The sequence below is a fragment of the Dunckerocampus dactyliophorus genome, chromosome 21, assembly GCF_027744805.1.
Source record: "Dunckerocampus dactyliophorus isolate RoL2022-P2 chromosome 21, RoL_Ddac_1.1, whole genome shotgun sequence".
Taxonomy (NCBI): Eukaryota; Metazoa; Chordata; class Actinopteri; order Syngnathiformes; family Syngnathidae; genus Dunckerocampus; species Dunckerocampus dactyliophorus.
The window spans coordinates 2,360,605-2,375,374 of NC_072839.1; the positions used below are offsets into that span (position 1 = coordinate 2,360,605).

At 39.6% G+C, this 14,770-nt stretch overlaps 1 protein-coding gene across 2 annotated transcripts in view; it reads right to left on the reverse strand.

Moving 5' to 3' along the window:
• Positions 1-14,770, reverse strand: part of LOC129173926 (guanine nucleotide exchange factor VAV3) — an 80,714-nt gene that overhangs the window by 19,779 nt on the left and 46,165 nt on the right. For both annotated transcript variants that reach the window (XM_054765296.1, XM_054765295.1), the window contains exons 12-20: positions 13,836-13,922; positions 13,675-13,760; positions 12,381-12,513; positions 10,201-10,310; positions 9,135-9,236; positions 8,014-8,105; positions 4,888-4,910; positions 3,440-3,458; positions 1,246-1,376 (exon numbers count right to left, since the gene is read on the reverse strand). In XM_054765296.1, the coding sequence (XP_054621271.1) occupies positions 1,246-1,376; positions 3,440-3,458; positions 4,888-4,910; positions 8,014-8,105; positions 9,135-9,236; positions 10,201-10,310; positions 12,381-12,513; positions 13,675-13,760; positions 13,836-13,922 (783 nt within the window). The remainder of the gene's footprint in view (positions 1-1,245; positions 1,377-3,439; positions 3,459-4,887; positions 4,911-8,013; positions 8,106-9,134; positions 9,237-10,200; positions 10,311-12,380; positions 12,514-13,674; positions 13,761-13,835; positions 13,923-14,770) is intronic.

The following is a 14,770-nucleotide window of genomic DNA, read 5'->3' on the forward strand; positions in this document are numbered from 1 at the left end:
GGCCCGCGGCAAGATAATAAAAAATAAACAGCAAAATTGGAAAAATCAGCAATGACTTTAAAAGAAGTCAAAATATGAAGAGAAAAAAGTCCTTTTGCGAGAATGTCATCGTGATATAGCAAGGAGTCATTTTCATAGCATGACGCTGAAACGTGAAAAAAAAATAATTAAATCATAATATGAGGAGCAAACAAATAAAGTTTTCATTTTTGGAATATTTGTTTGTGGAAGAACATGGGAATAAAATCATGATATTGAGAAAAAAAATTACCAAAAAAGGCAGAAATGGAAAAAAACAGCTGTAAATTTATGAGAATCAAGTAAATACAGTAAATTCTAAAAAAAAAAAAAGTGACAATTTTATGAGAATAAATATGTAATGAGGAAAAATAACCTTTTAGTAACAGAGTTGAAATATTTTAAACACATTTTTAGAAATTGTAATGAGGAAAAAAATATTAAGTTGTCATTTTTTGAAAAATTCTGGGGAAAAAAATACAATATGGGAATAAGGTCAAAATATTATGGAACAAAGTCACAATATTACGAGAGGGGAATTTACAAAACAAAGTGGAAATAGTTGGAAAATTGAAAAAAAACAAAAACAAACAAAACAAGCTGTAATTTTACAAGAACAGTCAAAATTTTGAGAAAGCCGTATTCTAACAAGAAAAAAATAGTAAGTTTGAGAATAAACTGATGAGAAAAATGTCAGTTTAGTAGGATAGAGTTGAATTAAAGACAAAATCTGTTGTTTTTTTTAATTCGGAATATGAGAAACCTAAATAATGGTCATTTTTAGAAAATTAGGTTGGTGGAAAAAGTCATGGGGAAAAAATTTTTAAAAATTTCAATTTTACAATGACACTTAACAAAAATGTCATTTTAGTAGGAGAGTTGAAATGTTAAAGAAAAAATCGTAATGAGAAAAAAAAAGATGTAATTTGGTTGGGAAAATCATGAGGGAATACTCTTACATAACAGGCTGGATATTGGAAAACGTAAGAAAATCTGTAAAAATGAAAGAAAGTGTGAAGTTGATAAGCTTTTATGACAAAGCTGAGTGGCAAAGTTGCATCCTTTCATTTTTCACTACGTGGCCCTCGCTGGAAAACGTTTGGACACCCCTGAACTAGACTATAAAGGCACTGCCCCGCTCTGACCCCCCTTATGTCCTGCCATAAAGCAGTCTGCCGAGGTGGTGGCTTTGAGATGTGCGAATTAAGAAGTGGCGTAAACGCTGACCTGCCACCACGGGCTGTGAAGGTCGGCGCAGATTAGTTCGATGATGTCACCCGTTTGGATGCTGAGCGCCGGACCTGACGTCGGGCTCGGCACGCCAAAGTAGTTCCTGATGACCAGCATCTTGGGGAGACCTGCAACAAGGACAGGGTCACTATCTGCTGTACGTGCACGGATTCACCTGTGTGTGTGTGTGTGTGTGTGACCTCAGGTCTAAGCGGGCATGTTTGTCATTCTCAAGCTTTGCTCTGCTAAGCTATTCATGCTTCCTCTTAGGTGTTAATCAGAAGGGGGTATAGGTTGCACACATCCAAACACAGCCCTTGTCTACCATGTCCTGCCCATATAAATCATTTAGAGCCATTATTCATGACCACAACACAGATAAGCGATAATACTCTTGCTGTAATCAAGCAGTTAAACGCAAGATAACCCCGAAGAGCGTGACGTGCCCCACGTTTACGTTTGAGAGTTCTGAGGAAAGTTAGAATGAACGTTTGCTTCCTTTTTTGGAAGAATCTCAATCAGCATTTTTTGTGTGCCTAATGGCTGACACGGTGATTTAATCCCAATATTTTTAGGTGTAGTTTTCTGCGGTGCAGAAAGGCAAATATTGCAGACGTCAAGGAAAGCTCATGTATCTGCAGAGCTTCTGTTCCAGCGGCGTGGCACCGAGGCTGGCAGCCTGGCGTGTGCGAGCCTGCCCCAAAAAGCACTTCTAAAGACACTCGGCCGTGGAGAATTGAGTCTTGGGGGCATGAATCGCATTCGTAGCCACACAAGGAGAAAGTACGTATTTTAGTGCGCCTTGTGAAAATAAAGAGAGCAAGTATGCTTAAAAGAATAAACGCCAAAGGCTGGGCAATCAAATGCTCATTGATTTGAATGCGTCTTCAGTCACAAATGATTTTTCTGCAGAGGAGAAGGAAAAAAAATGTCTAAGAGGTTTACGGGAGATTAGAGGTGCCTGCGTTCTATGTAAACACTTGAAGCAACAAAAAGAATAATTAATTGCATTTTGGGGGGGGGGGCCGGAAGGGGGGAAAAATAAATGCAGATTTTTTTCCCCACATGCTGTTTACTTTGCGTTGGATTTATTCGGGTTCAAGCAGGCGTCCTCAGTGCGGCGCGGGGGCCATTTGCTGCCCACGGCATATTCAAAAAATATATAATTTAACAGGAAAACTAAAACACAAACGGCAGCAAAAATGGAAAAAGTCAGCAATTTTACAGGAGTAGTCAAAATATCAAAGTGAATAATTTTACGAAATGAATGAAATACGTCGTTGAAGTACGTTTCGACATCAATATTATGAAGAACAAAACGAAGTTGTCGTTTTTGGAAAAATTAGGTTGTGAAAAAAGTTACAAGAATAAAGTGGAAATGTTAGAGAAAAATGGCAGATGGGAAAAAAAGAGCTGTACTTTTATGAGAATAAAGTGAAAATATCGAAAGACAAAAGTCGGACTATAGCGAGAAAAAAAGTCACGATTTTATGAGAAACTCGGAATATTAGGAGGAAAAATGTCATTTTAGTAGCACAGAGTTGAAAAATTTCATTAAAAAAACATTTTTAATTCATAATATAACAAACTAAAAGTGGGAACTTTTGGAAAGTTAGGTTCGGGAAAAAGTGAATATAAAAGTTCAAATATTAAAAAGGGACTAAAGTCACCAGAAGAAAACGTATGAAGATTATTTCAGTTGAAATATTTGAAACAGTCACCAGCAAAAATGGGACCAAAGATGATAAGGGGCTTTTTCACGTGCTTCACAAGCTGAGGTGTAGTTCTTTTCATGAAATACATTCTTAGCATAAAGTATCTTACAAAACATCAAAGTGGCAAAGTAGCATCCTTTCATTTTTCACTATGTGGCCCACGCTGGAAAAAGTGTTGACATGAGCTTTGCATAGACCGAGTTTCCTGCAGCGACAAATCCAGGAAACACCTTTTTGACTGAGCAAGTTTTGGTAAAGAAATGATTCCAACAAGAAAAAAAAGATCCTCATTAGCAACACAGGTAAGTGCAGCATTCTGCCTTTGTGGATCTTCCCTATATTGTGCTATACAAGCGAAGGCAAGTGGCCGCTTTAGCTAATCCGCCTGCAACGTGCACACGGACGTGCATTCCTTATCATACGCTGCCATCACATGACGTCAAGAGGAAGAGTCAATTACACTGTAGACTTCTCACCTGGATCTCGGTCTTTGACCTGAAATAAATGCAAAAAAAGAAGCTTACACACAAAGCAAACATTTGCACAAACACCATTTTTCTCCACTTCAAGTAATCGACGCTCAGTATGAGGACAAAGTATTGTGAAATCATGGAATTGGGTTGGTTTGTGTATTAAGTACAAGCACGCTAGCCTTCTCCAGGATTGGAAATATAATCCTCCATCTTCACAGTCAAATTCATTCACTCAGCAGAGCTTCATGCATTTGACTTGCTGCTTTCCAGCTGGTGCTGCTGCTGTCAAACAAAAAGAAACCTTTTTTTTCCCCCTCTCTATGGAAGGATGGCAGCGACAAGCACCTTCTAGCTCAAGCACGCCCCCACCCCTTCATGGTGAGGTGGGGTACTGGACTCAGCTCTATTTTAGTGTCTGAGAAGCAAGAATAATGACATCACACTTACATTAAAGACATTACAGACTGTAAGAAGTCATTGTGTTTTGAATGTTTCTGCAAATATTGTATGATTCCAATCATTTTCAAAGTTCTAACTAAAAATTGCTGAATTTGTACATTTCCTGATCAAATACAGGGACGACACCTAAGGTGAGGCTGCCACGAGTGGCTCTTCCCAGCTTGGTGCCCAAGCCCCGCCTACTGTCTGACTGCACTCAGTGAATGTCTAATGTAAGCGTGACGTCATTCTTGCTCATCGGACAAGAGAAATGCTGTGCAGGAGGCACTGCAGTGGGTGCTTGTCACTGCCGCCCTTCCATAGAGAGGAAAAGCCAGCGTTTTTTTTTGACAGCAGCACCAGCTGGAGAGCAGCAAGTCAAACGCAAGAAAGATATTTCTACGCTCTGCTGAATGAACACATTAATTTGACTGCCAAAATGGAGGATTATATTTCCAAGCTCACCAGAAGGTGATTAGACTTTTACAACAAAGTATCAGAGCTTTTCCTGTGGAAGGATAGGGCGCATAATAAAAGCTGAGACCACAAATGTTTCTCAGTTAAATGTCTGTGCCTCACCAGCCATCAAACTACTGTTTGGTGAAACACTTCTCAATGTCACCCCACCTCCAGTTTCGTTTTTTTTTGCTGATGACACCACGGCGTCTCTGCTTAGATCTCTCTCCAAAACACTGTAATCCCCCATAAAAGACCAATAACAGTCAGTTCTACTGCCACACCAAGTATTTTGTAGAAATCCCAATCTAACTTGTTGTGTGGGGGGGTGAGGGTAGGATACTTGAGAGCAATGCACACATCAGCAGTGGAGCGCCCAGCAAACACAAGACAGGGTAAATCTGCACAGGTAGGCTCCAGCAAGCAAAGTCAAGTGGAGTCTCCTTGGCAAACAGCTGCAGGGGGAGAGCAGCCGTGTCAGTGCGGCGCGGCTCGGCGAGAAGGAAAGCGACACACAAACACCGACATCAGCACCAACCAACACGGCGGCGGCTCACCTGAGTTCTGACGGAGCCGGGATCTGAAAGAGGTTTGAGAAGAGGCATAGTGAGTGACGGGTTAGCAGGTGCATGCAAACACTTGCTCGCCTTCGCCGACACAAGGCAACACTCCCTCATTAGTGGAGAAGGCGGACGCTCTTGTCTGACCGCGGTTCACTTTGTTTTGCTTTGCTGCCTGACAGCCCAGATGGAGGAGGTAACGAGGTTGGGGGTTGGAGAAGAACAGAGTGGGAGGAAGATCTGTGTGTGGTTTTTTTTTTTTTTTGCTCCACCAGTTTCTTTTATTGGCTCCCTGAGGGACTGGCTACACCTCCTAAAACAAACACTCCTGTACCTGCACTTCCCCGCCCTGGTACACACAAAAACACACGCGCAAGAGGCCTTCAGTGAACTTTGACCTGTTCTATAAACAGATCGAGCCGATAAGCGGGACAAATGCAGGTAAACAAAAAGGTGTATGCAAGACGCACGCGCTCATTGCAGAGTGAAGCTGAGATTGTTTGCTCATGTCAAGTCATTAAACAAGTTCTTTTTAGTGCATTTAAGTCAGGGGGGGTCCAAACTCTTTCCATCGAGGGACGCATACTGAAAAATCAAAGGCTGGAGAGGCCGCTTAAAGCATCTCAGCTTTGTGATAAACTGGAGGTGAAAAAAAGCCTATTATCATCTTTTTCCTCCTTAAAATGATACTTCTTTTGCTCGCTTTTCTGTTTTTTTTTTCACCCGTACTTACGTCAACCCCAACCCCCCCCACCCCTTGGAAAGTTAAGACTTAACTTTTTCCCCCCAAACATAATTTTCCAAAATTTGCAACTTCATTCTTTGTTTCTCACAATACGACTTTAGAAAATTACAGTTTTTTGCTTTTTGTTTCTTTTCCTGAGAATTACGACTTTATTCTCGTAAAATGATTCCCTTTTCTCCGTAAGTTGACAACTTTTTAATATTGTAAGCGCTATATTTTGACTATTCTCCTAATATAATTTTTTCCCAACCTAATCTTCCAAAACTGGCGACTTCATTCCTTGTTTTCTCATATTGCAACTGCAGAAAAAGCATATTTTTTCTTGAATAATTCAACTTTATGCTTGTAAAAATGACTTGTTTCTTCATCAGAATATTACGTCTTTATTCTTGTAAAAATGTCAACCTTTTTCTTGTAATATTTTGAATATTTTCCTCATTTTCCAAAATTTGCAACTTCATTGTTTTAATATGTTTTGTCCAACTAAAAATTACATGTCCCCCTGTAATATTACAACTTTTTTCTCGTAATACGACACTCCTAATCCCCCCCCCCAACTTAATTTTCCTAAATTTGTAGCAGCATCTTTGGTTCTCATAATATGGCTTTAAAAAATACATTTTCTTTAATATTTCCACTTTTTGCTTCTGAAAATGAATATTAGGACTTTATTCTCATAAAATGAGAACTTTTTTCCTCTTAATATTTTGACTTTATTCTCCTAATAACATTTTCCCAACCTAATTTTCCAAAATTTACAACATCATTCTTTGCTTTGTTTCTCATAATATTACAACTTTAAAAAGTAGCATAATTTATCCTTAATATTTCAACTTTGTGCTAAATATTGACTTTTTTTCCTCTGAATATTTCGCCTTTATTCTCGTAAAATGATTCCCTTTTTTCCGTAAGATGACAACTTTTTTCTTGTAATATTTTGACTTTATTTTCCTAATACAACTTTTTCCCCCAACTTAATTTTCCAAAATTTGCAACTTCCGCGTTTTGTTTCTCACAATACGACTTTAGAAAATATTTTCTCTTGAATATTTAAAACTTTATGCTTCGATAAATTACATATTTTTCTTCTGACTTTACTTTCGTTAAATTGACTTCCCCCCCCCCCCATAAGATGAACATTTTTTCTCATAATCTCTTTAAAAAAATCGGACTTAATTTTTAAATAATGACTGCAGTTTTCCATTTTCCTGTTTTTTTGTTTAATTGTATTTTTAAATGTGCTGTGGGCCAATTAAAATAAATAAATACATTTTAAAAAAGCCACAGGCTGCAAACGGCCCCCCGGGCCACACTTTGGACACCCCTGATAGAAGCGTTTAAAGAGGTTATAACATTCAGAGGGATTTTTCCTCTTCCAGAAGCGGCAGTTCAGCGGCGACTGAGCGCGGCTCCGAGTAATGACTGAGGGAATTCAAACCGACATCACAGCCGTCACAGTTCCACGCTCTCCCATCGCCGGTGTCGCCCAAATCTACTCAGGTGAGCGCGGTGCCCCGGCGGGGGCCGGCGATGGCGTTATTGCCTCTGCGACCTCATAGCACCGTGACAGATGCGCGGGCCAACTAGAGCTGGCGGCTCGCCACACGCTTGCCGCATGCTGCGTGCTTGCAGTTAGAGTGCAATGTGCATGTTTAAAAACAAAAAAACTGTCGTAAGAAACGCAGTCGTGCCCTTCCAAGACCTAAAAAACTTTCAAGACGTGTGAATTCAGGTTCAGCTATCTCCCATTCACACACAGACTAGCAAACGCGGGGGGACTAAGCCTCAAGGCCTCCAAGTTTTCTCTTAAAACAAGCAGGGAGGGCGTCTGCACGGGGAGCTGAGTGACAGACACACAATAAGGGCACAACCAAAAGAAAAGTCAGGACTTTTTTTTTTCTATAAGTGAGTTATTAAGCATTGGGGAGCAGTCCAAGCACACACACAGTGACATTGAATTTACTGCTCGGAGTCAAAACCTCCCAGGGAAGCAGAAGAGCATTTGAATGCGTATTAGAAGCGCTTATTGAATGTGGCCGACCTTGGTGGGTTGAAATAAGGGCATGTTGAATTCCCCCAACTCCACCTTTTTAAATAAAAACGCCAAGTTTTTGAAGGATGACATTGCAACCGTTCTTACACAAACCCACAATTAGTCACGGGCGCCGCTCATACATCAACTTTCGTCTGCCGTGAGATGCGCTCTGCTATTTAAAAAAAAAAAAAAAAAAAGCAGTTGTGTTGATGCAATCGGATTCGAAGTCGCTCGCAGGCACATTTAGAGACAAATAGTTGGAACTGTCAAAGACTTATGAGCTTGTTGATAAGTGAATGTGTGAATTGGATTTGATTTGCGTGTGAGGGAGGGGGTAGCTTACCTGTCTTCCCACAGCAGCCCAGGCGGCCCAGGCATTCCTTATGAGCACCTAAGCCGCACTTGGAGCACAGGTAGCCCTGGTTAAATACACCCCTGTGGACGGATTACATCATCAGGACATTTCATGTTACTCGGGCTTTTATGGTGCAGACCCACAATGCAAAACATGCACAAATCTTCATTATTTTTAGCATTTTTTTCAGTTGTGTTGCCAAGTAAAGTGTGAGGACGTACGCTGGCGAAAACGTATCAAATATGAGAGAAAAAAATTGTGATAAACAACAGCAGTCATGACTGTTATGTGGTTTTGCTACATTAAATAGAGAGCAAATAATGCATGTATGTACTTGTACTGTATGTGGATAAAACAAACAAAAAAAAAGATTAAATCTGACAATAAAAATAATCAGGTCTATCACGGGAAATGATCCAATTTCACTTAATTGGCTGGAAAATTATTTTTTAGTGACAAAATAATGCATCGTTGTCCACGGAGCTGTGCCGGCGACGTATCGAGTGCTGTGAGATTTGTCTATAAAGCAAAATATGTGCTACAGTTACCTAGCTTAAATATTAGAACACACGTGACTGGCGGATACAGGTGCTCAAAACATTGGAATAGCAATTATCCACAAAGTAGGATTTCTTATTTAGAAATGTTATATTTTTGGAGTTGGAACATAGAAAACCTGTTTACGGCCTTCTAAATACGCTTTTTAGCATTAGAGCCCGCAAGATAATGACATAACACCCCTATAGTCACCTTTACACTCCAATTACCCAATATAGTAGACATAAGAGAAAAGACAGGAACATACAATTTTTTCTACTTCCTGTTCTGTACAGTACTTCCTGTGGTGGCTATTGTCTTTTCAATGTAACATCACTGCCACCTAGTGACCAGTGTACAATACTACGCATCTCGGAATGTGTATTTTACTTCAGGTCGCCATTTTTATGCTTGAAATTTTATTCGATTTTTTTGCTTAAATATGCACAAATATGCACCTTTTTGGACCAACAGACGTATTCAACTACAAAACAACATGATTTATTCCGACCCATTTGTACACACAACGCCGCTATGGTAAAATGATGATGCAATATGAATAATAGTCTTACCTCAGCAGCATGTGACAGGAAGTGCAGGAGGTGATTCTTTCAAAAGTGTGCATATGAAACTCGTGGAAATTGTTGGTTGCATTCTCAGGACGAATGTTGGATCTTAAATGAAAATAAAGAAAGTTCACTTGCAACTTTTCTTTGGAGGATCGCGGTGTCATTTTCATCCTTGAACGTGCACGGGACAATCCAACATTGACAATACGTGGAAGTTGAGTTGAGTTTTAGCTTGGTGTGGGTTACGGCCGCAACCGTAGCCCAGGATGGGGATTATTGTGCCTGTTGGGGAATCATAATTAGCTTCCAGCAATCAGGTGCGGTGCTTGTGTGTCACCCAACATTACTGACACCTAGTGACCAGTGCAGAATACTACACATTTGCATTTTTTTCATATTCAACTACAAAACAGCGTGATTTATTATTGAATATACCTTTGAAAAAGAGTGAAAAAATTACATTTGAAGAGCAACAAGGTGAGCAATTATTGTATTTAAATTAGGATTCACAAAATTTGGGGAAAAATAAAAAGGCATTTTTCTTGGACAAAATGTATGAAATTAAAATGTATGGACTCGGGCTCAGTTCAGGCACCGGGACCATTTCAGAAGCACAGATCTGGCACCATGTCAGATAAAAACGGTGTGAGTTAAACGTGCAATGTGTCAATTTTATTTCATTTTACTCAATATTAAATATTTTCAGAATCAATTTTTTTTGTATCATCCAAATAAAGCCATTTTAGTAGCTTAAGTGATATTTTTTTTAACATAAACTCCAGCAACTTGCTGTAGTGGAAACTCCATATTGCCATCATTTTGGTAATAGATGAACACGTATTTTAATTTATTTTCATTGTTGTTGAATTACAGGCCAAGAAATTCCGTACTGTAGATTTTCCATTTCATTTCTCCATCAATTTTTCCTTTGTGTCTGAGGGTTTTTTTGTTTTTAATTGTCAAAGAGAGGCTTGACTTGAAGAACGAGCCGAGCAACTTGACTGTTTTGATTGTGTGACAAAGTGCTACACACACGCACATACACACACACACACACACACACACTCACATGGCCATGCCAAACTGCTCCAGCCACTTCTTTTTCAGCTCTTTGGTCTTGAAGAAGAACTCAAAGCCGTTCTGGCCCTGGTTATGCGTGAGGTAGAATCCGTAGGACCACTGCAACGGGAAGAAAAACAAATGTCAGACAGCGAACAAGAAGAAGACGACGACAAAGGCAGAGAGTGTTTGTTAAAAGAAGATAAAGGGGTGGGGGGGGACTAGATGGGATGCAGGGAGACAGATGGACGTCAGGCAATGCAGTGTGTGTGTGTGTGTGTGAGAAAGAAAGATGCCTCAGGGTGGGAAAACAAAAAAGGGCGAAAGGTTGGAGGGCTGCACACCAGAGAAAGTAGAGAGGATGAAGAGGAGGAAACAGTGTGAGATTAGCTTTGCAGAATCACTGCTGGGCATCACACAGCAAGAAGAACCAAGGCTAAATGTGACACTATTAGCCTTTGTGGCGACACATGCTCCATGTCTCTTTTGTTTTCTTTTTTTTTTTTAATATTGCCGCCAAGCAGATGCTTGTGAGATGCTACTTTCATGGCTCCTGCTTGTGCTTTTCTACTTTTAGCACTCCCCTTTTCAAGACGTAAAAACAGAAGCAACTCTGCTGCCAGGAAAGCAGACGTCATCTTTACCAAACGAGAAAAAAGAAACGTGTCCTCAGTAAAAAAAAAAAAAAGTCTTGTGCTGCTTTTTGTCTGCCACAGCTACAAGATGTTTGTGATATATTGACAACCCAAATTAGCCACATGGGGGGGAATATTAGAAATATGCCAATATGATGCAGTATTGTGATAAAAATACATTTCAATTAATGTGTCAAAATCTTAAAAAAAAAAGAAAAAAGTATGGCAGTAACAGCTCAGTTTGACAAAATGTTTTCATACGCTGTCCTGGTTATCATACGATATTGTTCATAAACTAGTCCCCTTGTCCATTTCTATATTTTTTTTGAAGCAATGGCAGAGTCCACATACACTAATGACATGGGTGTCCAAAGTGCGCCCCAGGGCACATTCTAAAAATATAATTTAACATATAAAACAAAAAAATATATAAATCTAAAAACACACGATAGCAAGGAGGAAGTGGAAGAGCACGGAGGAGTGTAGCGTGCAGAAAGTTACGCATTGTAGGGAAATTTTAAACGCATGCACACAAAGTTTAGTTCCAAATGAGAAAATTGTAAATAGTTCATTGTGTTGTGTTGCAAATAGCTATTTTGATGTAAAACAACCCTTGTGTTTATGTTGGTATACTTTAGATATTTGAGCAGCCACAAAAGCAACACATTTGTGTCAAAGGGAAAGTCATTCTTGAAATTTATCTCCACAAAAAAGCTGGTTTTCTGCCTTTAGTTGGGAACTGATAGTTTCCTGAAACTGGCCTATGTTCTATTGCTGATGACTAAAGAACAGAAAAAGGTAGGAACACTTTTTTTCCTGATGAAAGACAAGAGTAATCTTTCTTTCGGTAGGTTCCACGTTTATATCGCCATAGAACACAATATTCTCTGTGCCTTGAAAATCTAACTTACCTAAAGTGGCCGCCACTCAATGGTTGGAATTTTGAAAAAAAATGCTGGGATTGAATGAGTTCATTGCATTATAGCAAACTCTCAGGTATAATTTATGAAATCTATTTTAGCTCTCATACTAAAAGGTCAATTTTTCCCTTTCCGTTGACTGCTTCAGGGTCGATTTTATATCAGGCATTGGGGTCTTTTCTGTCTTTTCTGCTTTTCTGTTTAATTGCAGTCATTCCTGATATATGTTCAAGGTCATTTTAAATATAAAAATATGTGAAGTGTAGAACAAAAGCAGGTATCTCTCCAAGACAATTGCAAAAAATAAACAAAAACAAGGTGGAATGCTAGCAGTGTGAATCAGATAAAAGTCCGACTGAGTAATTAACTTGGAACAGGAAGAAAACTGCAAACACGTGTGTTGGAAACCAACAAATTCAAATGAGTGACGGGGGGGGGGGACCATCATGCAAACGTCTGCCAACTTTAAAAAGGTCAACAAGGCACAATTTGTTCAAATAACAATGAGCACTCCAGCCGCACCTGCTTGTGTTATGATTAGCATCAACATCTTTGCTGTTCTTGAAGCGTCGGGGGATGTGGTTGCCATCATCACATCTTTTTATGTCGACTCTCTCGTGTTTTTATGCACAAACCTTTCTGTTCTCCTTGTCCGACGTGGGGTTGTTTGTGATCTTAAAGAGGTGCAAGTCGATCACGTCTTTCATCTCGTAGTTGTCTCCCCGCCTCTTACAAACGACAACAGCAGCATCGAACAGGAATATATGCCTAGGGTTAAAAAAAAAAAATTACAAGGAAAAAAAAAGGTGTGTGAAGATTGATCGAGCACACAAAAAATACCAGCCAGCGCCTCGGCATTTGAAAAGCGCAAAAGGTTTGCCAGAGACCTCAGTGGCGTCACACCAACTGCTCAGAGCGTGTGCCTGAATACAGTGCACCTCGCTGGGCCACAGCAGGTGGCTCCTCCCCCTCTATACTCTGGTTCTCCTGATGGTAGCAGTAATGTCATATTTGATTAGGACAAAAACAGGTAAGGTTGGTCAAATCCTCATTTGTTCCACGCCTTCTTACCTACAGGTGTGCACAAACTACAGTCAAATCTAAAAATTAAAAAAAGATTTTTAAAAAGTTATCGGTTATCCGCATCATATCGGTCTTGAAAAGCAGAAAGTTATCATATCGGTTCATATTAAAACTGGTAGAATAATAAGTCATTAATGTACAGTATGTTTTTTGCACACGGTCGTCCCTCATCACTTGGTGCTTCAAATTTTGTGGCTTGATCAGTATTTCAAAATATATGAATTAATAAATTGCCGTTTTGTGGTTGACTACATTCTATTAGTTAATGCATATTTAAGCAAATATTTCCAATTTTTGACGCAAATTAAGCATTTTCATGCATAAAAATGTAATATATGGCATTCCGAAGACACATTCAAAAGACGTGATGCTAGGTGTCAATAACACATTGATGAAACAATGGCCACCGCTGGAAGTATTGTACAAAAATGCATTTGTCTTATGTCATGTTCTCTTATTACGTCGACTATATTGGGAAATAGGGGTGTAAAAGGTGACTATAGGGGTGTTATTTCATGTCTAGAGGGCTCTAATGCTAAAAAACGTATTTAGAAAGTGGTAAACAGCTTTTCTATGCTCTATGAAAATATTCCATTTATAATGAAGGAATCCTACTACTACTACTATATTCACTTATCACAGTCTGGTCAGGAAGCTCCATTTCTTTTGTGTGCCCCAAAAATGTAGTCCATAATTATTCCCTTTTTCATCAATCCCTCATTCATTTCAGATGTGAAAAACATTGCATTTCATCTGATACCACAAATATTGGATTTTACTCCACATCTTTACACTGCATCTGTACGGGACAGAGGAGAAGTGCAGTCAGTCGTGCCGACATCTCACCTGTCCTGTTTAGCTCGTTTGTCCACCGAGGCCACCCGAACTTCCCCGTCCCCTTTGGGTCTCCCGTAGTTACTCAGAGGCTGATTCTTCAGAGGAAAGACGTCCAAGAAAGAATTAAATGAAATCGTTACATAAAAATGTCATTTGGCGCAGAAGCTTACCAGGTTTTCAATGGATTTTTGATACTGATCTATTTCTCGTAGCGTCTCGTTGTCTCTCTTGACTTCGTTGACGTACTGAGCCAAGTCCTGCACACAACACAAAACCATTCCAGCCTTCGTTATTTTATAGGTTTAGTCTTTCCGTGCACAATCAACTCAGTGCGAGACGGCTTGTTTGTGTACCGATGCACCTTTGGTTAGGAAAGCGTGCTTTGTTATTGCACTTGTAAAATGGCTTGTGTCCATTATTCCATTTGATTTGACTAATTAGTTCAAATTATGCACAAACATACTAGGATACACAATGTTACTCTGAGGCCTCTTGGCTCCAAGTCCTCCACGTGCTTATCACCTGATTCAAACAGACTTGGTGTCTAGGCTTGTGATTCCGCCTGATATTAGTTGTATTACGTATGTATACACACATGCGTTTCTGTTATGATATCCATGTCACACAGAGGCCTCTTGTCTCGAAAACAAGTCCTCCACATGCTTATCGCCCGATTAATGTAGTCTTGGGTGTCTGGGCATGTGAATCTGCGCTTTGTCGTCTCTCAGGAGCTCGCCCCCGTGGTTTGCTGTAAACATTTTAGCATGAAATATTTAGTCTTTTATGTCCAATTAACTTAGTGCTGAGTTGTGAGTTGGCTTGTTTGGGTGTCCTTGTGCATCTTTGGTCAGGAAAATATGGTTTGTTATTGCACTTTATTCCATTTGATTTGACTAATTAGTTATAATTATGAACTAACATACGTCGGTATTTCTGCTAAGATACACATTAATGTCACACTGAGGCCTCTTGGCTCCAAAACAAATCCTCCACATGCTTGTCACCTGATTCAAATGGCCTTGGGTGTCTATACATGCGAGTCTGCCTAATATTAGACGTAATCATGCACTAATATACAGCACATATGTATTTCTGTTAAGATATT